The 22,535-nt window shown below is 44.3% G+C and overlaps 1 protein-coding gene across 4 annotated transcripts in view; it reads right to left on the bottom strand.

Annotated features, from left to right (window-relative positions):
- The window catches only part of LOC129343979 (ATP-binding cassette sub-family C member 12-like), an 80,841-nt gene that overhangs the window by 53,089 nt on the left and 5,217 nt on the right, over positions 1–22,535 (bottom strand). For all 4 annotated transcript variants that reach the window (XR_008598355.1, XM_055000423.1, XM_055000422.1 and 1 more), the window contains exons 2-10: positions 17,476–17,601; positions 13,769–13,935; positions 12,794–12,946; positions 8,477–8,624; positions 6,960–7,193; positions 5,927–6,100; positions 4,036–4,183; positions 3,536–3,684; positions 2,528–2,635 (exon numbers count right to left, since the gene is read on the bottom strand). Coding sequence is in view for 3 of the 4 variants with exons in the window: in XM_055000423.1 (XP_054856398.1) it covers positions 2,528–2,635; positions 3,536–3,684; positions 4,036–4,183; positions 5,927–6,100; positions 6,960–7,193; positions 8,477–8,624; positions 12,794–12,946; positions 13,769–13,935; positions 17,476–17,574 (1,380 nt within the window). In the remaining variant the exon portion in view is untranslated. The remainder of the gene's footprint in view (positions 1–2,527; positions 2,636–3,535; positions 3,685–4,035; positions 4,184–5,926; positions 6,101–6,959; positions 7,194–8,476; positions 8,625–12,793; positions 12,947–13,768; positions 13,936–17,475; positions 17,602–22,535) is intronic.

Consider the following 22,535-nt stretch of genomic DNA (forward strand, 5'->3'; position numbering starts at 1 on the left):
ACAGAGAGCCACTTGGGCCAAAGGCACAAGGAAAGATGCCGTTTAAAGGCTCACTTCTCACTGAAACTCTCCCTGATGGTGGAGCATAACCAAAGCACCTAACCAAGCACCCCTTTCTTTGGTGACTCTCTTTGCTGTTCAGGTCACTTCTCCAGATTAATTCTTGCAAATATTTTATGTAGTTTTTGTTTTCCCCATACCCCGACCCTTGTCCCTAGGTGTCTGGATTTGGGGGCTAGGGGCTTGAACATCCTAATAGTAGGGTGGGTGCAAGGCAGGTGAGATTCCCAAAGGCACGATCTGTATGTCTGTACTAAGGACAGGGCTGTCAGAAAATAGATGAGCTTTGTCTGAATGCTTGCCAAGATGATTCATAAATATCGAGGAGATTCCAAACTTGCCCATCACTTGGTTGTTGTACACTTACAGAGCCATCATATGCAGATAGCTTTAGGTGGGTAGCCATGTTGCTCTTCAGTAGAAGAGCAAAATTTGGGTCCAGTAGCACCTTAAAGACCAACGAGATCTCCAGGGTACGAGTTTTTGAGAGTATGAGCTCCCTTCATCAGATATAAGGAGTGGGAAAAGTCTTCATATCTGACAAAGGGAGCTCAGACACTCGAAAGCTCCTACCCTGGAAATCTAATTGGTCTTTAAGATGTTACTGGACCTGAAACTTGTTCATCATGAGTGTGTGTGTTATGTGCCATCAAGTCAATTCCAACCTATGGCGACCCTATGAATGAAAGACCTCCAAAACGTTCTGTTTCTTACAGACTTGCTCAGATCCTGCAAACTGGAGGCCGTGGCTTCTTTTATTGAGTCAAGCCATCTCGTTTTAGGTCTTCCTCTTTTCCTGCTGCCTTCCACTTTTCCTAGCATTATTTACTTTTCCGAGAATCTTGTCTTCTCATGATGTGACCAAAGTACAAGAGCCTCAGGTTTTGTCATTTTAGCTTCTAAGGAGAATTCAGGCTTGATTTGATCTAGTGCACACTTATTTGTCTTTTTGGCTGTCCACGGTATCTGCAAAACTCTCCTCCAGCACCACATTTCAAATGAATCAATTTTTTTCCTGTCAGCTTTCTTTACCATCCAACTTTCACATCTACACACGGCAATGGGGAATACCATAGTCTGGATTATCTTGATCTTGGTTCCCAGAGAGACATCTTTATCTTTAAGCATCTTATCTAGCTCTCTCACAGCTGCTCTTCCAAGTCTAAATCTTCTGATTTCTTCATTGCAGTCTCTCTGTTGGTTGATGATTGAGCCAAGGAATAGAAAATCTCAAACAACTTCAATTTCCTCATTTGTCTTCTTGATGTTCAGTTGTAATCCTGCTTTGGCGCTTTCCCCTTTAACCTTCATCAGTGGTCATTTCAAGATTTCATTATTTTCTGCCAGTAATGTGGTGTCATCTGCATATCTCAAATTGTTAATGTTCCTTCCATCAATTTTCACTCCACCTTCTTCTAGATCAAATCCAGCTTTCCTTATGATATGCTCTGCACAGAGGTTGAACAGGTAGGGAGATAATATATATCCTTGTCTGACTCCTTTGCCAATTGGAAACCATTCTGTTTCCCCATATTCTGTCCAGACAGTAGCCTCTTGTCCAGAGTACAAGTTGCACATCAAAACAATCAGATGTTGTGGAACTCCCATTTTTTTTAAAGACTCTCCATAGCTTTTCATGATCTACACAATCGAAAGCTTTGTTGTAATCTATAAAACACAGGCTGATTTTCTTCTGAAATTCCCTGGTATGTTCCATTAGCCATCGTAAAGATGTTACTGGACCTGAAACTTGTTCATCATAGGCAGAGTTATTCCTCTTTAAGCCCATGGACTTCAATGGATTTAAAAGGATTTAACTCTGGTTAGCATTACACTGTTGAATAAACAACTCCTGGAATTCTAATATGTGTTGATAAAAGGTAAAGGTAGTCCCCTGTGCAAGCACTGAGAGCCAGGCTATAAATGACGCCTGACACAGGTTGGACACTTTTCAGCTTCCCTCAAGTTTTGATGGGAAATGTAGGCATCTTGGTCTTGTAGCTTGCCTCTCCATTACAGCTGCAAGACTAGGATGCCTACATTTCCCATCAAAACTTGAGGGAAGCTGACAAGTGTCCAACCTGTGTCAGGCGTCACTTGTAGCTTGGCTCTGAGTCATTCCTGACCCCTGGGGGGACATCACATCACAACGTTTTCTTGGCAGACTTTTTGTTACGGGGTGGTTTGCCATTGCCTTCCCCAGTCATCTACACTTTACCCCCAGGAAACTGGGTACTCATTTTACCGACCTTGGAAGGATGGAAGGCTGAGTCAACCTTGAGCTGACTACTTGAACCCAGCTTCCGCCAGGATTGAACTCAGGTTGTGAGCAGAGCTTGGGCTGCAGTACTGCAGCTTAGCACTCTTTTTAAAAGAATGGTATAATATAGGGACCTTTATCAGTGGCCTTTCCCCCCTGTAATCTCAACAAATCCAAAACTATTTACGATCGCCTTTGGTGCCTTACCTTCAGTCTTTTAAGAGAAACATTTGCTTCCGCTGCTGCTTTCACAGAGAAAGGCAAAATGGCGATTGAAAACCTCATTACGTTCAGCATTGCGATTACACTGAAAGCCTGTAAAAGAAAATGTGTTCGCATAACCTTAATATTACCTTGTAAGCATGCTTTATGTTTCACCTTTAACTGGGCTTCCAGAACAATAGCTATCCCTTAATTATTACAGTAAATGGGGATACTCACTGAGGTCTGAGCAAAGTGAGGTATTCAAAGGTTGTTTGAATTCAGTTCTGTTGGTTCTGTTTTCAAGTGCCCATCCCTCGTGATTCCAGCTCCCCCCCTCCACCATCGTCTCCTGAAATTCTGTGTGTGTGTTTTGCAATGTGGACAGTAAGAGTTACCCTTTTCATTTACGGACAGCACTTTAAGTCTGCATTTTATAAAAAGAAAAAAACCGGGCCCCTCTATGAGTTTCTCTACACGACACATGAAGAACACGTGTCGGGAGATACAATGTTAGCCTGGAAGGGTAGTTTAAAAAGACAGAGCTGGTGGCAGAGCAAAGGCTTTGCTAGTCACTGGAGCTGTGTGAAGGGACTGTGAAATGCCAGAAGTGAAACATCAGCCCATGATAACCTCTCCAGGTCCAAGCCCAGCTCTAGGAGGCAGCTCCAGCCCATTTCCATTCCTCGCTGCCCTCCGGTTGTGATCCCACACCATTTTAGACTGGAGAGTGACATTGACAGAGCCTTCAGGGAGGTAAAAATGAAACTAAATAAACCCTCTGAGGAGTGATCTCTGCCGGCTCTGTCTTTTTAAACTGCACTTCCCGGCTAACAATGCCTATCTCTATACTTGACAAACATGCACTGAGGAGTCTCATGTAAAGAGACTCAATGACAGGCTGTGAGACTGCCTTTTATTAGGAAAGTGAGTGGGTAGCTGTGTTGGTCTGTAGTAGAAGAGCAAAAGACCAAGTAATTACACGTTTAGAAATTGACCTAGGGTAAATCTTACCACTGAGGCTACGAGTTCTTGTTTCAAAAGGGTGTGGAAGGCAAATGTCATGACAATGGCCAAGGTAGATACAATTGGCGCAAGGCCCGAGTTCACACTCTGGACATATCCCGCTTTTTCTAATATTTTCCTCTCCGCTTTCCTGATGCCTGCAAAAGGTATTAACTTGTCATAACGCAACAAAGTGATAAATCACACACTCTTTAAGACAATGATATGTAATTCTGTAAATGATGGCCTGGCAGCTTAAATGATCAGTGAATCACAGATATTGTAAGGAATTATCTAGTTAAGGCACTGCACTGAATTTCAGAAAGAAAGAAAGAAAGAAAGAAAGAAAGAAAGAAAGAAAGAAAGAAAGAAAGAAAGAAAGAAAGAAAGAAAGAAAGAAAGAGAAAGAAAAAGAAAAAGAAAAAGAAAAAGAAAAAGAAAAAGAAAAAGAAAAAGAAAAAGAAAAAGAAAAAGAAAAAGGAAGAAGGGTCTTTATCCCCTCCCCATACCTCTGACAGTTTTTGCAAAGGACATTTCCCAAGCGTACATCTTGATCAGCTTGATACAAGTCAAAATCTCATTCATTATCCTCACTCGTTGGTCGGTCACCAAAATGGCACCTCTCCGGAATACGGCTGTGAGTTTAGCCATGAGCATCTGTAAGGAACAGGCCAAGCACCGTTAATATGGAAATAAGCAGGGGTGCAAGATCAGTCGGCTGAATCTTCAAGTTACAATTGTTTTGCTAAATTAAAAAAACACACATGCAGCAGAGGAATGTCTGTAATTTATTAATTTTTTTGCATTATGGGCTAATAGCATATGCAAAGAGTATTTAGACTGGGAAAGGACAGAGTTTGGCACCGCCGTACTCAGCTCTGCTGCTCCAATTGAAATGGGAACTCCCCCACTTTCAATTTTACAGTTTTTTTAAAAAAACAGGAGCTCAGATAACTGCAACTGTCTTGCTTGTTAGTGTGTAAAGACCCAGGGACACTCAACTTGCTGTAGGTAAGTAATCATTATCAGTAATTATTATTGTTTGGAGGCATCTAATTTTCAGTATCTGGCAAAGTGGACTACAACAGTTTATAGAAAGGAGTAAGAGTCCAGTAGCACCTATAAGACTAACAAAATTTATGGTAGGGTATGAGCTTTCCTGAGTCACAACCCACTTCAGATACAGCTAGAATGTGAATCCATCTGTCCTTATATCTTGGTGAGTGGAGTGATTTCAGATGCTGAATGACAATAACAGGTAAATGACAATAGCTGGTGAATGACAATAGCAGGCGTGATTGCATAGGGTGGGGTATGCAGAGGAGTGGTGGGTATGGAGAAATCAGCATTGGTAATGAGACAGGAAGCCTAGGTCTTGATTCAATCCAGGTGCATGCATTGTCTTGAGCTTCATTATCAGTTGCAATTCAGGAGTCTCTTTTGATCTGTCTTGATCTACAAAAGTTGATGTTGGAGTAAAGACTAGAGATGGGCACAGACAGAAAAAAAACGAACATGATGTTTGTTGTTTGTTGCCATCCACGAACAGGGACTCACGAAGATGGCCGTGTTCATGAACATGTTCGTGGTTGGCTGTTCGTGGGGGCCAGCAGGCTCTCCTCCAGCCATCATCCAAGTCAAGATCCCTACTGCACCACTCCCAGAAACCTGACCTGAGCAGGCACCAGGAAAGGTACCAATAATAAATAATAACTTGGCCCAGAGCCTGGCAGCAGCCCTGGAACTTGAAGGGTAGATCCCTATCCCACCACACACAAAGAAAATTCAAGCTCCAATGCACTCTCTATCAAAATGCCAACAGCATCTGTCTCTCTCCCTCTCCACTGTCTGCAAAGTCAAAGCTGGGAGCCCCCCTCCCCCCTGCATTTGCTCCCTTGTTGTAACAAATTTGGAGCTCCACACTTGAAAGGAATACCTGCCTATCAAGCTAAATTGGGCTTACATTGGGGTTTCCAGGGCAACAGCAGGAGTTCAGACAATCCCTGCCTAAGTTGCCAAGGGAATTGATTGCAGGTGCCAGATTGTCTAGCTTAACAAACAGCAACGAACAAGGCTTGCAATGACCACCTGTTCATTTAGAATGGGGTCTCACGAACAGCTTGTTCGCAAACAGCAGATTGGGCTGTTTGTGGCTTTTTTTTTTGTTCGTATTGCTGTTCATGCCCATCTCTAGTAAAGACTTCCCTTTGGCTAGATCCATATATCATTGGCTATTGCACAACTGTTGCACTATATAGCAATCTTTTGCCTTTGGACTTCCCTGGAGCAGTCAGAACAATCCAGTTATGAATGGCTGCTATAGTTCAATGATTGCCCAATATTCAGCAACAAGCGGATGCAGCCTAAAACATTCATTGTTTAAGAAACTGATTGTGTTACCTGTAAGGGTATGAACAGAATATAAACAAATGTTCCGATGAGTGCCGTGGGACCAAGAATAATACACGAATAGATGGCACAGACAACCATTAGTACAGGCACGGTGATTGGTAGGGGGCAAAACAAGGCAGCTTCAAACATCCGATAGCCGTCGTTGGCTAACAAATTGATCACCTGAAAGACGCAAAGGAACAGCAGTGAGTTCGTGGCCAATCAGTTGGCCAGGCTGGATCAAAGGGCTTTGGTGCTTTCAGTGAACTGTGATTTTGCCCACCCTGCCTTCAATATAGAGAAATATGAGAAATACAGTCTTTGATACTTTTGTAGTGCGTGCATGCTCATTAGCCAATGCACATTAGCCAATTGCAAATTTTCCTGGTAAGTTAAACAGGCTCACCTTTCTCACCTGTTTGGCACCTGCCCTCCTGCTTAATCCGGTTGTCAGTCAAGTGAAAAAAAATCTACATGATCTGTGTTTCCAGAATTTACGCACAAAAGGTTATAGGGCCAACTCAACATATCACAAGAGATCCATGATTAGGATCTCTCCCAGTTTTTCAAAACTAAGTAGCAACTCCAGGTGGCTGCTTTGAAAAATAGAGAAAAAGGTGATTAGGGGAAGAAAAGTGTGACCCTTTCTTTCCATGATTCTTTCATGGTTCCAGGCTACCATTAGCTTCACAGAAGGAAAAAGACAGGTTGTATCTGTCTTTTTACTCCCACTGAGAAAACTGCAGCTTTAGTTGGGAATATGGGCTATAAAAATCATGGAAGAGGCATAAGTTGTAAAGTGTTAGATGTTCACGCCCGAATGGACCCTCCCTTATCTTCAAAGCTAGTGTTGCTAATTAGCTTAAGAAAAACAAAGGTGGGACATTCTAATAATCTTCTATCGGTCTAGTTTGGCCTTAGACGAATGCAAACACAGCACTGATATTTTCTTTTTATAAATGTTTCCCCAAACAGCTATTCCAAATGGAACTCTCCAGGTGATTTACTTGGATACAGAGGTTTACGTTTTCTAACAACTTACTTCTCCAAAGGAAATGTGGGACAAAGTTTTAAACGCCAGCAGATTCTCGAAGGCCACGGTGGACACGGCAACTTTCAATCTGATAGCGGTGCGGTAGTTGATAGCCCATGCCAGTGCCCAGAACGTTACTTTAGTCAATTCTGCAAGAAAGAGCGCTACACAGAGGCCAATCCCCCGAAGTAGGTCTGTGGAGCCGCTTTCGCTGTGCTGGAGGATGTTATGTATTAGTAGAGTCTGCAAAGGAATTTCCAAAATTATTTTGAGAAGTGGGAAAGTGCCTTACAAACAACGTTAGGTCTATTCACCTTTCGAACTTACAATATTGTGCAGTACAGAGTGTTCTATTTTCCTATCGCTTTTCCAAGACACTAAAGAGGCCTTAAAAGAAATCAATTTTGTATCATTTTGAATGAACACAACATGCTGTCATACACTAAATCAGGCCATTGCTCTATGGAAGTCAGTGCTGTATTCTTTGATGGATGACAGCCAGGGCTCATTTCGAGGGGGAACGCACAGAAATGCAGCTCCAGCAGTTCCCCAAAGAGGTTACATGTCAGGTGGCCCTGCCCACCTGACTCTCAGCCATTTTGGGCCCGTTTCAGCCTAGATTGGGGTCAAAATGGCCCAGATCAGGCCTCTGACTGGTGGTGAATCACTCTCCCACTCATCAGCGGCCTGATCCTGTCCATTTTGGGCCCCTTTTCGGCCATTTTCAGCCCCCTTTTGCCATTTTGGGCTCAATTTCGGCCCTGAATGGCCAGGATTGGGTCCAAAACAGCCAGGATAAGTGATGTCAGGGGGTGTGGCATATGCAAATCAGTTATGCTAATGACACACTTCTGGTGATGTCAAGGGGCATGGCATATGCTGTTATGCTTATGAGTTACGCTAATGAGTTCCTCCAGCTCTTTTTCTACAAAATGACCCCTGACGACTGCTCAACAGGGTCAAGATCTTTCACATCTCCTAGTTGCTCATCTTCTGAACTGGAGATGCCAGGGATTGAACCTGTGGCCTTGTGCACACAAAAGAGAGAACTCTTCCTTTCATGGGAGGCATGGGCGGACAGCTCTGACAATAAAGGAAAGGAGTAGGATCCCCTCCAAACATCTATATTGGGACCAGGGCTATTCTACTTAATAATAATGGGCTACTGAAAGCCAGTTACCGTGGGGAATAGCAGCAGGTTATCACCTTTTTGCCCTGCTAGTGGGCTTTCTGTGGTATCTGGTTGGCCACTGTGGGGAGGAGATAGTGGGCTAAATGGACCTTTGATCAGAACCAGAAGGAGTCTTCTTACACAAAAGGTGGCCTTCTATTGAACCAGACCAATGATGTTAGCATTGTCTGTTTTGACAGCGTGTTTCCAATGCAGGGTTCTTCAGCCTTGCCAAATCAGATCCTTTTAAAATGGAGGACAGACCGGGGACTTCCTGCGTGCAAAGTATCCACCTGGCAAAGAGCTAAATACACCTTTCATATATATTTTGCAAAGATCATCTCAAATGACTCACCGGTCCTAAAGAACCAAAAATAACGCAGACACAATTTGCCAGGATGTCTGTCAGAATCCGGGTTTTCTGAAACTGAAGCGCAACTCGTCTGAGAGAAGCTTTCTCCGGTCCAGATTTTGCCAGCTCGGCTTCCCAAAGGAGTCGAAACCTGTCAAGATCAAACCGCCACGTTGAGAGGGGTCTCCTCCAGTCAGAATCTCTGGCACAGGAACCTGCTTTTGTCATCAAATCTCACATAAGGTCTTTGTTGTATTCATTGGTGCTAAACAGGGCTTTATTTCAGGGGGAACGCGGGGGAACGGAGTTCCGGAACCTCTGGAAAATGGTCACATGGCTGGTGGCCCCGCCCCCTGATCTCCAGACAGAGGGGAGTTGAGATTGCCCTTCACGCCTCTGGCAATCTAAACTCCCCTCTGTCTGGAGTTCAGGGGACGGGGCCACCAGCCATGTGACCATTTTCGCCGAGGGCAACCCACTGATTTCCACCACCTCTTTTCCCAGAAAAAAAGACCTGGTGCTAAAGAAATGCCTCGCCATGTCAGTCAAGGGAGCGTCTCTGTAGGCCAGCAATCAATGATGGGGTTTTCCAAAGGGGTGGAACCCTAGGAAAGTTAACACCTGTTGCGAACTTGCAACTGCACAGACGGAGCTGTTTGAGCAGTTTCAGAAGGGCAGATCTATGATAGTGCTGCCCTAAGCAGAGTTACAACCCTTTAAGTCCAATGAACTCAAGAGATTCAGAGCCAAGCTACAAGTGATGCCTGACACAGGTTAGACACTTGTCAGCTTCCCTCAAGTTTTGATGGGAAATGTAGGCGTCCTGGTTTTACAGCTTGGCTCTCCATTACAGCTGCAAGACCAGGATGCCTACATTTCCCATCAAAACTTGAGGGAAGCTGACAAGTGTCTAACCTGTGTCAGGCGTCACTTGTAGCTTGGCTCGTAGAAGCATGTACCTCTGCTGTGAGGATAGGACATCCCAAAGGCAAAGAAATGTACTGGGGCAGAAGCTTAAGTGTAATACAGAACACATTGGTGATGAAGAGCGTTCTCAGACCCTCAGCTTCAATACCACTTCTCTGCTCCTTGTAAACTGCTCTGTAACAAGTCAACTCAAGACTGCAACCTCCTGAGCCATGCTCTTCTGCCTCGTCTTGGTGAACCACTCATGCTGGCCCATTAGGATTGGTGGTGCTGTAATCATAGCTGACGTATGGTGACTCGTGCTGGGGTTTTCAAGGCAAGAGACTAACAGAGGTAATTTACTATTGCCTGCCTCTACAACCCTGGTCTTCTTTGGAGGTCTCCCATCCAACTACTAACCAAGACTGACCGAGATCTGATGAGATAAGGGTTGCCTGGGCTGTTCAGGTCAGGGCCCGTTAGGATTTCAAGGACTCAAATCTTGGCTCAAATACACAGGTTTGGGGCCTTTTTCTCAAAACCTCATTGTGATAAGAGGAACTCAAAACTGGCTCACATACTTCATGGCTTCCTTGCACACTGTCTACAGCACAAGCAAACTGGAGATGGGAGACAATAATATTCACTACCAGGGCATTTTTTCATCTGGAACATGGGGGAACGGAGTTCCAGAACCTCCTGAAATTGGTCACATGGCTGGGGGCCCCGCCCCCTGATCTCCAGACAGAGGGGAGTTTAGATTGCCCTCTGCACCACTTGGCACGGAGGGCAATTTAAACTCCCCTCTGTCTGGAGATCAGGGGGCGGGGCCACCAGCCATGTGACCATTGTCTCCGAGGGCAACCCACTAAGTTCCACCACCACTTTTCCCAGAAAAAAAGCCCTGTTCACTACATTTTATGTTCAAAACAGTTAATCTCCATCTTATTATTATACATGTTTTTGTTTGGAGAATGTTTTTTCTCTTCAAAACTGGATAAATGTGAGAATATGCATTCACAGATATCCTGTGGCAAAATTCCTCGTGGCATGTGGAAGTATAACCATCACTACTGTTAATCAATCTGAAATCACCAAGCCTCGTCCAGTAACATCATCACACCCCACCCCCTGGTATGGTAGGTACTAGACCACAGTACATAGCCCTATATCCATTTTGAGGGTCTGCTGAAGAATTCTATTCACAATTTTAAAAATATTTTTATTGTGCGAGTAGAACTCTTTCAGGAAACCATATTTTGGGGGTATAATTGTTCAACACTGTAATATTTTGAAGTGAATAAATTTTTTATTGTTGTGGGTTTTCCGGGCTGTATTGCCGTGGTCTTGGCATTGTAGTTCCTGACGTTTCGCCAGCAGCTGTGGCTGGCATCTTCAGAGGTGTAGCACCAAAAGACAGAGATCTCTCAGCGTCACTGAGAGATCTCTATCTTTTGGTGCTACACCTCTGAAGATGCCAGCCACAGCTGCTGGCGAAACGTCAGGAACTACAATGCCAAGACCACGGCAATACAGCCCGGAAAACCCACAACAACCATCGTTCTCCAGCCGTGAAAGCCTTCGACAAATTTTTTATTGTTTATTAAAAATATATAATTTATGGATAATTGTTTTAATATAAGAGACAATTTGTTTTACTTCAATAAGGAAGCAGTTAATTATCTTATTAATAGAGGTTATATAAGAGAATCAATTAACTGTAATTTATGTGGGGGTATCCCTCAGCAAAAAAAATTGATGGGCCCCTAGTCCCTTCGGCCTAGTCAGCCTTAGGAATAATACAGCCCTGAAGTGGGGAGAACGGCAAACCTTAAAGCCTGTAGCCATAAAATTTACGGTGAGAGAAACAGGGAATTATTGCATGACAACTAATGCAGAAATATAGATAGCCTAATACATTTAAAGCTATTTCATATATATTTGATAACATTTAAAGATGAAGACCTGGATGGTCCAGACTACCCTGATCGTAGAAGCTAATCACTTGAATGGGAGACTTCCCAAAAATCCCAGAGTTGCCAAGCAGAGGCAGGCAACGGCAAACCTCCTCCGAACGTCTCTTGCCTTGAAAACCCAACTGGGTTGCCATATCAGCTGCAACTAGACTTCATCAAAAAACAGATGAAGAATGAGTGCTTATCTGTTATGTCAATGCTTTTGCATTCATTGACTGGAACACCGGAAGGGAAGCATATTCCTTGGTAAGCAATTAAGCAGAACACTGCCTGTGTGCTTTTGCATCTCTACAACTAGGGGCACTGTGTGATATCTTTAAGTGCAGGGCTCATTTTGAGGGGGAACACACAGAAACATAGTTCTGGCAGTTCCCCAAAGAGGTTGCATGTCAGGTGGCTCCGCCCACCTGACTCTCGGCCGGTTTGGGCTTGTTTCAGCCTGGATTGCGGCCGAAACGGCCCGGATCGGGCCTCTGACAGGTGGTGGATCACTCTCCCACTCAGCAGCAGCCCAGTCCTGACCATTTTGGGCCCCTTTTTGGCCATTTTCAGCCCCCTTTTGCCATTTTGAGTCCAATTTTGGCCCTGAATGGCCAGGATTGGGTCCAAAACAGCCAGGATAGGTGATGTCAGAGGGTGTGGCATATGCAAATCAGTTATGCCAATGACACACTTCTGGCAATGGCAAGGGGCATGGCATATACTAATGAGTTATGCTAATGAGTTCCTCCAGCTCTTTTTCTATGAAATGACCCCTGATTAAGTCTAACAGATTTGTTTGGGTAGAAGCTTTCCAAGTTACTTCTACAAATAAGAAGGGGTTTATTTGTTAAATAAAAGCTGTAAATTCAGAGAGGGGGTCTGAAACAATCCTGGGAGGTCCAGGGCCCCCTGAGCTCGTTTTGGCTATGGGCCTGGACTCAAGGCTGCTGAGAAAAAAAGATTGCACTGTCCTCTCCAGTTCCAGCTTAGCTCCACCCCATCTTGGCAGCTCATTGTCTACCCCCCAGCCTAGCCTGGCCATCTTTATCTGAGCGACTGTCGGATTCTGGCCTTTTCTCTCTAGGCACAGCCACAAGGAGAAGAAGATAGCTTTAAAGATGGTTATTTCATTTTCCTGTCGTGTTCTTCCTAGCTCGGTTTCTCCTCTGCACAATGGGACTAATAAGTACCTTCTCCAGAAAGCCACTGTGAAGATGAACGAGAATAAGACGATAAAAGTTTAGCATGCAATGAAAATTGCTTGCACTTTGTTTTGCTTCCCACCCTGCCTCACCACTTGTTTGCAGGAAAAAAAGCAGCAGGGTGCTTTAAGGAGTATTATTTAGCAGCTAAGAACTTATTACACTCGGAAAGCCCAAGAAAATGCAAATCATCGTTCTTTTAGGCTCTTATCCAGAGAGCTTTTAGGTAAACAGAGATGTCAAAACAATGCTACCTATTAGCGTTCACCTCCGAACTGTCGTAATACGATAACGGGGGCAAAGTGTCTATGTCGATGCCATGCCTGCATCCTTTGATCATTAAAAACGAAAGCCACGAAAACGTTGCGAACGAGACCAACCCAGCATCATCCACCGGACTGACAGATCTGCAGGGAAATAATCGAATAATTGAGAGATTTTCGCAGTGTTCCTGCTCGAAAAACTAGCGTTGCCACCTGGCCAGGAGAAAAATGTCCTGTCCCTTGAATAGAAGCTTAATACATGGAAATGGGCAATTGAATTTTTTCATGGCACCTCAGTTAAATGGAGAGCCAAGCTGTAAGACCAGGACACCTACATTTCCCATCAAAATTTGAGGCAAGCCGACAAGTGTCCAACCTGTGTCAGGCGTCACTTGTAGCTTGGCTCTTAGTCAGATATGCATCTTGAGAAAATTATATCCCTCCCCCCCACACACACACTACCTTTCCCAGTTTTTTCAAGGTATAAGAAATTGTGTACACTATTGTATATAGTGTACACTGTCTGTTGCTGTAAGTATGATCTGTAATTTGTGCATCATTTAACATATCATATTAATACTTTTGCTTTGTTTCAGTTCCGTTTTCAGATTTCTGCTTATTTTCAGATTTCTGCAATCCGAACCTTATTGATTAGATGTCCCATCCTGTCAATTGTGTCTGATTGACTCTGTATAATCTACCATGAGTCTCAATTAGAAAAGTGGACTATAAACAAACAAACAGACAGACAAATAAATAAATAAATAAATTGTAGTCAAGGCATAGTAAAAAGTCTCCCCACCCCCTCCAGAAATTCAAAAGCGGTCCATCCCTTCAACATTATTAGCAAGCTATGCTCTGGGATAGATGAGAGAAAACAAAGACAGTCCTTTTTCAAGACAGTCTTTTTAATGTACTTTATTGCCATATTCAGATTTTTTTTTTAAAAAAAAATGCAGAACCTACCTTTTTTTCAGGCGGATAGGAATCATAGTTTTTAAACTCGGGGAGTATTTCCGGCAGAAGGTCTTTTCTTCATCTCTGTGGTCCAAGTCAGGACGCAGATAAAACTCAGAAGACATCATCCTGGACGTTTGCAGGTACAAAGACTCCTTGTCCACAGCTAAATTTCTCTTCGAAACAAAATAAACAAAAAAGAGGCTATTAATCTTGAATGGCTTTCCTTTACCTTTCTCTTATGAAATGTAAGCTGGCTTTGCTTTTGCTGGGAAAGAGAGACGTCCTGGCAGGACAGGGAGGACAATATTGTAAGCCTTGGAGAGGAAAGTGGGGTGTAACTATCTAAATAAAATAAGAAAAACATGAACAGCCCGTTCATTCTGGTATTAATTTGGTGGCCACTTGCTTCCCAGCTCGGTAAACTAGTCTCAAAGCCTGCAAATGGCACACAGATAAACTGGCTCCGATGGAAGAGCATCCATTCAGTATGCGATTAGGGGCATGTTGGCTTCCCCCTGTGCTTCCATTTCCACGTGCATTCCCCTTAAAAGATAAGATCTGGCTGGCAGGCAAACATACCAACATGGGCTGAACCTGTTCTACGCTACCTCCTGTGAGGCTGCGTTGCCAGCAGAGATTGTCCACGGGGCTAGCCCGAGGGGTGTTTGGATGCCCTAGGCAAACTACAACTTTATGAACCCTCTACTAGTCAACAGAGAGAAAAACGAGAAGTCTCGAATGAATGTTTTATTTACCGAGCATTCAATATGAACAATGTGAAAATAAAACCAGATAAGCGCTTCAAAAGCACTCCATGTTCTAGCGTGGCATTCACTGAAGACCGGAGTCCACAGCCTACAGAAGAGAGTTCATGCCAAACTTCTCTTCAAGCCAACAGAGAAAGCTCCGGTCGGCTTTTTAGCATCCATCAAAATCTGGTGCCTTAGAAAGCTGCCAAGTGAATGGGACGGATCTGTCCCAGATCTGTCCGTAATGGGTTGGACCCTTCTAGCATCTGAGCTGGAGGAGCTTTTTTTAAAAAGTCTATACTAGAGACTGTGGGACCCACATGGCCAAAAGTCCTGTGGGACGGGGGGTGTAGGGAGGAAGGGAATTGGGGGTAGGGGGTTGACATCCTTCTAGAATTACAGCTGATCTCCAGACTACAGCAATCAGTTCCCCTGGAGAAAATGGTAGCTTTGGAGGGCATTTTTTTTTACCCCTGCTGAGCTCCCTGCCCTTTCCTTTCCAAACTCTACCCTCCCCCAAATCTCCAGGAATTTCCCCAGCCAGAGTTGGCAACCCTACTTTTTTAATCGGAGGACATCAAGCAGAGGTCCTCAGAGTTGTTTTTCCCTTGGCTGGGCTACCAAACCCAGAGGCGAGTCCATCTAGGATTAAAACAATAAAAAGACTTTGAAACCACTTGGGGTGAGCTTGCAGGGGACAGTCAGTGGGTGGCAAAGTTAAGACACTCTCTGCTGCCTCTTATGGGGATTGCCAACCTCCAGGTGGTGCCTGGAGATCTCCTGGAATTGCAACTGATTTCCAGGCAACGGAGATCAGTTCCTCTGGAGGAAAGGACTGCTTTTGAGGGTGGGCTCGATGGGATTGTACTCTGCTCCCTCCAAATCCTGCTCCCCAAACCTTGACCTCCCCACACTCCACCCCCAGATCTCCAGGAATTGGCAACCCTAGTGTAGCTGTGGTACGTGCTATGAATGAGAATGAAAATCACGCACCTCTCTGCCCTTTTGAAATATTCCTCTTAAGAAGCCCTGCTCTACTCGCTTTCTACACGCGGCACGATTCTCCACCACGCTCAACACCCCCCACTCTCTGATAGTTCACTTCCACCAGGAAGGAACCCTTTGTGGTTTTCATGCCGATGGAACAATCTTCCCCAACTGACCGGCTTAACGGTCATTCTGAACCAGCAGCCAGCATTCCAGAACAGGGGAGGGACTGTGACTCAGTGGAAGAGCATGTGCCTGGCATGCAGAAGGGCCCCAGGTTCAATCCTCAGCATCTTTAGTTTAAAAAAGATCATGGAGAAAGTAATAGGAAATACCTTTTTTCTGAGACCCCAGGGAACAGCTGCCAGAACAGACAAGACTGACCTTGATAGATCAACAGCCTGGCTCAGTACAAAATAGTAAAGAGTCCAGTAGCCCCTTTAAGACTAACCAACTTATTTGTAGCATGAGCTTTCGAGAACCACAGCTCTCTTCATCATGCATCTGACGAAGAGAGTTGTGGTTCTCGAAAGCTTATGCTACAAATAAGTTGGTTAGTCTTAAAGGGGCTACTGGACTCTTTACTATTTTGCGACTAGAGACTAATACAGCTAATTCCTCTGGATCTATGGCTCAGTACAAAGCAGCTTCATATGTTCAGAGGGCCAGTGTGAGTAATGATTACAGCGACAGGCTGGGAGACCCAGGTTCAAATCCCACCTCTGTCATGAAGCTCAGTGGAAGTTCTTGGACCATTCATTTATTCATTCTCATTCTTGCCTACCTCTTAAGGTTGTTGCAAGTGATGATGTTTATGCCTACCTCTTAGGGGCGTTGTAAGTGAAGATGTTTATGCCTACCTCTTAGGGTTGTTGTAAGTGAAGATGTTTATGCCTACCTCTTAGGGTTGTTGTAAGTGATGATGTTTATGCCTACCTCTTAGGGGTGTTGTAAGTTATCATATTCACGTGCTCAGCTCTCTCTCTCCCCACCCTGCTCCACGCCAGCTTCTGTTAAAGAAATGCCATCCCAAATATTCTGCCTGGTTGTATGGAGGAAAAGTGGGAAGTGACTACAGAGAGAATCTTTCCTTTTCATGCTTAAGGCTACAGCAATGGAGCAATTGTATAGTAGCTGCATAGGGAGCAATGGCCAGGGAGCCGGCCTTCCTTCCCAGCACCTCTTCTGCCCTTTATTTTTAAGATATTGACATTCTTTAATAATGAAACGGGTGGCTTCTCATAGGGTTCCCTCCAGCAGTCCCTCTTGCTTAGTCTTCCAAAGAAAAACCTGAACGATTTCCATCAGCAACATGCATTTGGGATTAAAAATAGTTCTATGGCCATTATTCTTGGCTGCCTGATCGACAACGTCTGATTGGCCCGATCACTTATTCCTCAGAATCATAAAATTACCAAGACCACCCCTCAGGTCAAGAACGCGCACACTCTGCCCAGAGACATGGCCTCGAAGCACTTCGAATAAACGAGCAGATATCCAAATGATAAGCGATTATAAGAGAAACGAGAGGGTTGCCAGCTGGCCTAGAGAAAAATGTTCTATCCATCCATCCATCCATCCATCCATCCAGGGCTTTTTTTCAGGGGGAATGCGGTGGAACGGAGTTCCGGCACCTCTTGAAAATACTCGGCAATAGCGCTTGAAAATAATATTATTTCAAAGAATCCCGTGTGTTTCTTCCTCATTTCCCTTCTGAGAGTTCTGCCACCTCTTTTCCCAGAAAAAAAACCCCTGTATCCATCTATCCATCTATCAGCTTGATGTGTAGAAATGGTTAACTGAAGCCTTTTCATAGGGAGGCAAGTAACATCCCATTAATTCTCTATTAAAGGGGCCGTGGGCCTATACAAACCTATTAGGTCTCTAGCTTCAGTACTATTCAGAGCTCTACCTTTAATAGGGGTGTAGATCTCTACACTGCGACCACTTTCCCATGACCTGAACAGATATACTTACGTAGGTCAAGGCAACGATTCCGGTCTTCTCTGCAGGGTTCTTTTCATCAGCCATATTATTGCTGGACTCAGAAATACACTTATTCGTCTTCCTGGACATTCTGTTTTAAGATTGCAGCTCTGGGATCTTTGCAGCATGAGAAAGGAGAGACGGACGGAGTTAGAGACTGCTCAGACATGTGAGTGCCTTGAGAAGCACCTTCAGGAACATCCCCCAGCATCCGGTTGTGCAATAGGGATGGGCAGGAGGGAGGGAGGGGGGAAATCGGAATCACATTGACACCAACAAAAAAAAGCAAATTTTAATTAGAGTAAACTGGTTCTCACATTGTGGGCGTTACTTTCAGCTTTCCACATTTTGCAATGTGTTTTTTTTAATTAAAAACCATTTTGATTCCTTTTTAAATTCAAAGACCCTGCACAAAATAAATAAATAAAATACCAGACCGCACCCTGCTTTGCTCCCTCCGACTCTTCTACAGCAAGTACCAAGGATGCCCATTAACTCGCCCAGCTGGTGAGGCTCTGGCAGAAGCGACAATCCAAGAGCCTTCGAGGCTTTCTGAGTTGCCCTTTCTATGGTCACTTCCTTGGAAGTAAGTCACATGGATCGCTGTGCCAATACCACCTCCTTGTTTTGCTGTGTCTCCTTGGGTTCATTTACAAATATTGCTAGTATGGAGTTATTAAAAAAAACAACAACCCAAACTCTTCTCCCTGGTACCTATGCAGAGTGGAAACAGCTATGCAGTTTGATAGTATGATTGTCATAGAGAAGAGCTAGAGGCAGGGGAGGAATGCATTTATTTGGCATGAGGATGGCTGAAAGACGGCTTTGGGGTTCGTTCTTCGTTCTCAAGCATCTCCTGGTGCGAGTAGTTCTTGGCATCAGTGCTATGTCCTCAGCTTACACAACCAACTGGCATTCAACTAGGCCGAATAAAAAGAGATTCTTTCATGTGAAGTCATAGAACTGATTGAGTGGGGGGGGGGGGAACGCAGTGGCAAAAGCTCTCTCATGAGAAAGGTTATTTCAAACCACTTTCAGCCTGTGCATAGAACCCTTGCCTCCTTATTTAGATCAAGCGAAATATCCATCCTCCTAAGCAGGGTATGAAAGCAATGGTGTTACCCTGTTTGTTTCCAGAGGTACGGTGGTGGAGAATGCCTTCAAGTCATAGTTGACTTATGGCCACCCCTGGTGGGGTTTTCATGGTAAGAGACTAACAGAGGTGGTTTGCCATTGCCTGTCTCTGCAACTCTCGTCTTCGTTGGAAGTCTCCCATCCAATTAATAACCAAGGCTGACCCTGCTTAGCTTCTGTGATCTGACGAGATCAGGCTCACCTGGGCTATCCAGGTCAGGGTTCCCAGAGGTATACAGGGTCTGAATATAGAAATTCCACCTAGCGATCGGGGCTGAATTGGCTGCATTCTGGACAAACAACATCATATCAAAGTTGCTTGTATAGCACATGTTCACTGGAGAGGGCCCACAAGTCAGAGGAAGAGTGCCTACTTTGCATGAGAAGGCACTAAATTCAATCCTTGGTGTGGCTAGTTAAAGGATCTTAAGGGCTAAACTACATGAGACGCCTGACATGTGTTGGGTTCTTGCAAGTTTACCTGGGCAGTGTAGTCGGCCAACAGTAGCAACAGGATGGGAGGGAAAGAGTCAGCGAGGGGAGCCTAAAGCTGCCAGACTCAACCATCTCTTCTCATAGAGAGGGGAAGGAGACTCAGTGGCGGCAGCGGTGGCAAGAGCTTCAGCAGCTCCTTCTGCCACTGCTAGCCACCTGGCAACTTCGGGCTCCCCTCGTGGACTCTTTCCCTCCCGTTCTGCTGCTCCTGCCCCGACTACAGTACCCAGGTAAACTTGCAAGAACCCGACACATATCGGGTGTCTCGTATAATTTGGACCTTAGAGATCAGGTGTCGGGAAAGTCCTTTGTCTACCTGAGCTGCGGCTGCCACCAGTCAGAATAGACCAGTGATCTCCAACGCAGCGCCCAAGGGCACCTTGATACCTGCTGGTATGTTTCCTAGCACCCACTTGTTTCTTCCTGAAGGCACAGAGCCAATCCTAGCTTTCTTTGTCTTCACTGGAGATGCTTCAGAAGCGTAGCCAGAAGAAGTGGCCTGGGGAAGAACAGACAGAAAACTTTGGACTCCTCTACACCCCTGTCGTTAACATGCCTCATCAGCCAGTAAAGTAATGATCAGGGGAAAGAAGTGCTGTAATTATTTACTGGGGGTTGATTGAATCCGGAGGAGGTCTCTCTCCAGTGACTTGGCTGCTTTATGGGGGTCCCCCCCCGTGAGAATCACCCGTCGTTCTCTTAAATCGTGGGTTATGCAAGGAAAGTCATCTGACTTGTTATAAACCAGAGGCCAACTATCATCAGGAGCGAACCAAACAGTATAAGAAAATGTTTAACAAAGGTTCAGACATTTGCTAGAGCTTCAATGGAGGAACCATAGCTCAGAAATAAAGCATCTGCCTGGCATACAGAAGGTCCCAAGTTCAATTCTCTACACATCCCAGTTTCATGAGTTCAAGGTATACCGGTAGATCCAGGTACAAGTCCCCTCGGTGTTATGAAATTCACTAGACGACCTTGGGCCGGTCATTTTCTCTCTCGTTATCACCCACCTTCTAGGGTTGTTGTGAGGATAAAATGTGATGTGGTGAGCCATGTATGCTGCCCTGAACGTCTTGGGATTAAACTATTGATACGAATGATTGATCGGTGAACTAAATGTTCACCAATTTGGGTTCCATCATAGGAATAAATCCAAAAAATAATAGCTCCCAAGACAACAATAAAGTGAGTGTCCCAGTGCACTTGAGAACAGTGGAAGGATTTGAACCTGGGGCTCCTGCACTGGACTTACTGAAGATGATTTTTTAGCCTGCTTTAAGATGGCCTTGCATGGGGTTTACAAAAAAGAAGAGAGAGATCCAGGTCCAATAGAACCTTAAAGACCGATTATATTTCCAAGGTATGAGCTTTCAAGAGTCAAAAATCTCCCTTCATCAGATACCAGTGGAAATCTAGCTAGCTTTTAAGGTGATTGCTCTACAAAAATAGTCGTCTATTCCAGTCTGTTACAAAGTCTTCAGGTTGTTCCTGCCTCTCTTTGCTTTCTCCGCTCTCCTTCCAAGTTGTCCTGCCTATCGGACGAAAATGTTCCAGGACTTGAGCAACAGTATCTGCCCCACAACTTCTGCAGGTTCAACATTTATTACTATGCTGACTCTGCTTAATGTGTACATTTATAAATAAAGCAAATATTATAACAAGGCCAGTGCTCTCCTCTCCAAAGGGAACCAGCCTGGGCATGTGGTGTCCCTGGAACATCTTGCCACTTGCAGATGTGGGGAGCGTGAAATAGCACATTGGATGAAGAACTGGAAAAGGCTCTTGAGTGTTTGGAAGCAGATTTAGAGATACATTCTGCCGATCTTTCTTTTATTCTCTCTGCTCTTACGATTGCAGTCTTGAGCATCAACAGTTCAACAACAAAAAAACAAACTGTAATGATAATAATAGTCACAAATAGTAACAGTCGTGAGAAATTTAAGCATTACATCAAAAACACCGGGTTGTCCAGCCCTGGCTATCTGTTAGATTTGATGACATATGAAAACAAACATTGGCTATTGCTAAAGTCAGGGCTTTTTTTCAGCAGGAACGTGGTGGAACGGAGTTCCGGCACCTCTTAAAAATGGTCACATGGCCGGTGGCCCCATCCCCTGATCTACAGACAGAGGGGAGTTTAGATTGCTCTCCGCACCGCCGAGCAGCAGGGCCACCAGCCATGTGACCATCTTCTCCTGGCGAAAGTAGTGTTATGATCGCTTCAAGCCAATAAAATCTACAACTTGTGGTGAGCTGGAACACAAATCAAATCCTTTAAAAAGGGAGAAACAAACATGGTTCTATACCTATAGAATTTTGAATATCGACAATGGAGCCAGGTGCCAAGGCACCTTGTATCACAGTCACATAATCTATCTGCTAATGGAATCCTTCTATTACATTCTGCCAGTCTTTGATGCGTTAATTACCTATAGACTGTGGGATTCCATTCCAGACAGTAAAGGAGTACAACTGATCTTTTTTATTTTGTGGGATTCTTGTGGATGAGGTGGAGGGAGCGTAGGAAAAACCTTCTGTACAGATCATCCGATATGCAGAAGAGCATTCCTGAATCACTATGCTTGCTTTTCACATCTCCCCGTTCTTGACAAATATTTCCAAATCAATCGCAACGCCCCCATTTTGGAAGCGGAGCAACAAATTATGCAAAAGACATGCAAATTGGCTTAAGCTGCACACTTTATTCTGAGTGACAAGAAACGTATCTTCTTGGCACAGAGTACAAGGAGTCCCGATTAGCAAACGAGTGTGAAATTAGCGTTATTAGTCATTCTTCCCATTCTTCTTATTGATTTGGGAAATTACACACTCTGTCTTTTTCACTTTGGTCATTAATGTGGAGAATATTTATTGCAAATGTCTACAAGACAATTAGCAACGGGGTGGCTGTGGAACAGGCACCAGACAGTGGTTTTTGCAAATGCATTTTGCAAACAAGGTGTCTGCGATCTGGATCAAGGTCAGAATCTCTGGGCAAAAGGGCCCAGTCATTGTACTTTATCATGAGAAATGAGACAAACATTTTCCATGTGGTTTGCGGCTGTAGTAGCCCATGACTTAGTGCCTGGAGTAAACAATGAATATTCCTTACAAGGAAGATCTAATCTCCTTCCCCAGTACATGAGTGCAATTTCTTTGGATCTAGGGTTGCAATCCTCCAGGTGGTGGCTGGAGACCTCTTGGCATTACAACTGATCTCCAGGTGACAGAGATCAGTTCCCGTAGAGAAAGTGGCTGCTTTGATGGGTAGATTCTAGGTATTATACCCCTTTCCTTTATTTATAAGCTCACTTGACCATAGGTCTTAAGCTTAAACCACAAAATTACATCAATTAACAAAGTTTAAAATCATAGAAACTTCATAATTCACAGTCAAAATAAAACATTCAAAGATAAAA

Source organism: Eublepharis macularius, chromosome 16 (assembly GCF_028583425.1).
Source record: "Eublepharis macularius isolate TG4126 chromosome 16, MPM_Emac_v1.0, whole genome shotgun sequence".
NCBI classification, from domain to species: Eukaryota; Metazoa; Chordata; class Lepidosauria; order Squamata; family Eublepharidae; genus Eublepharis; species Eublepharis macularius.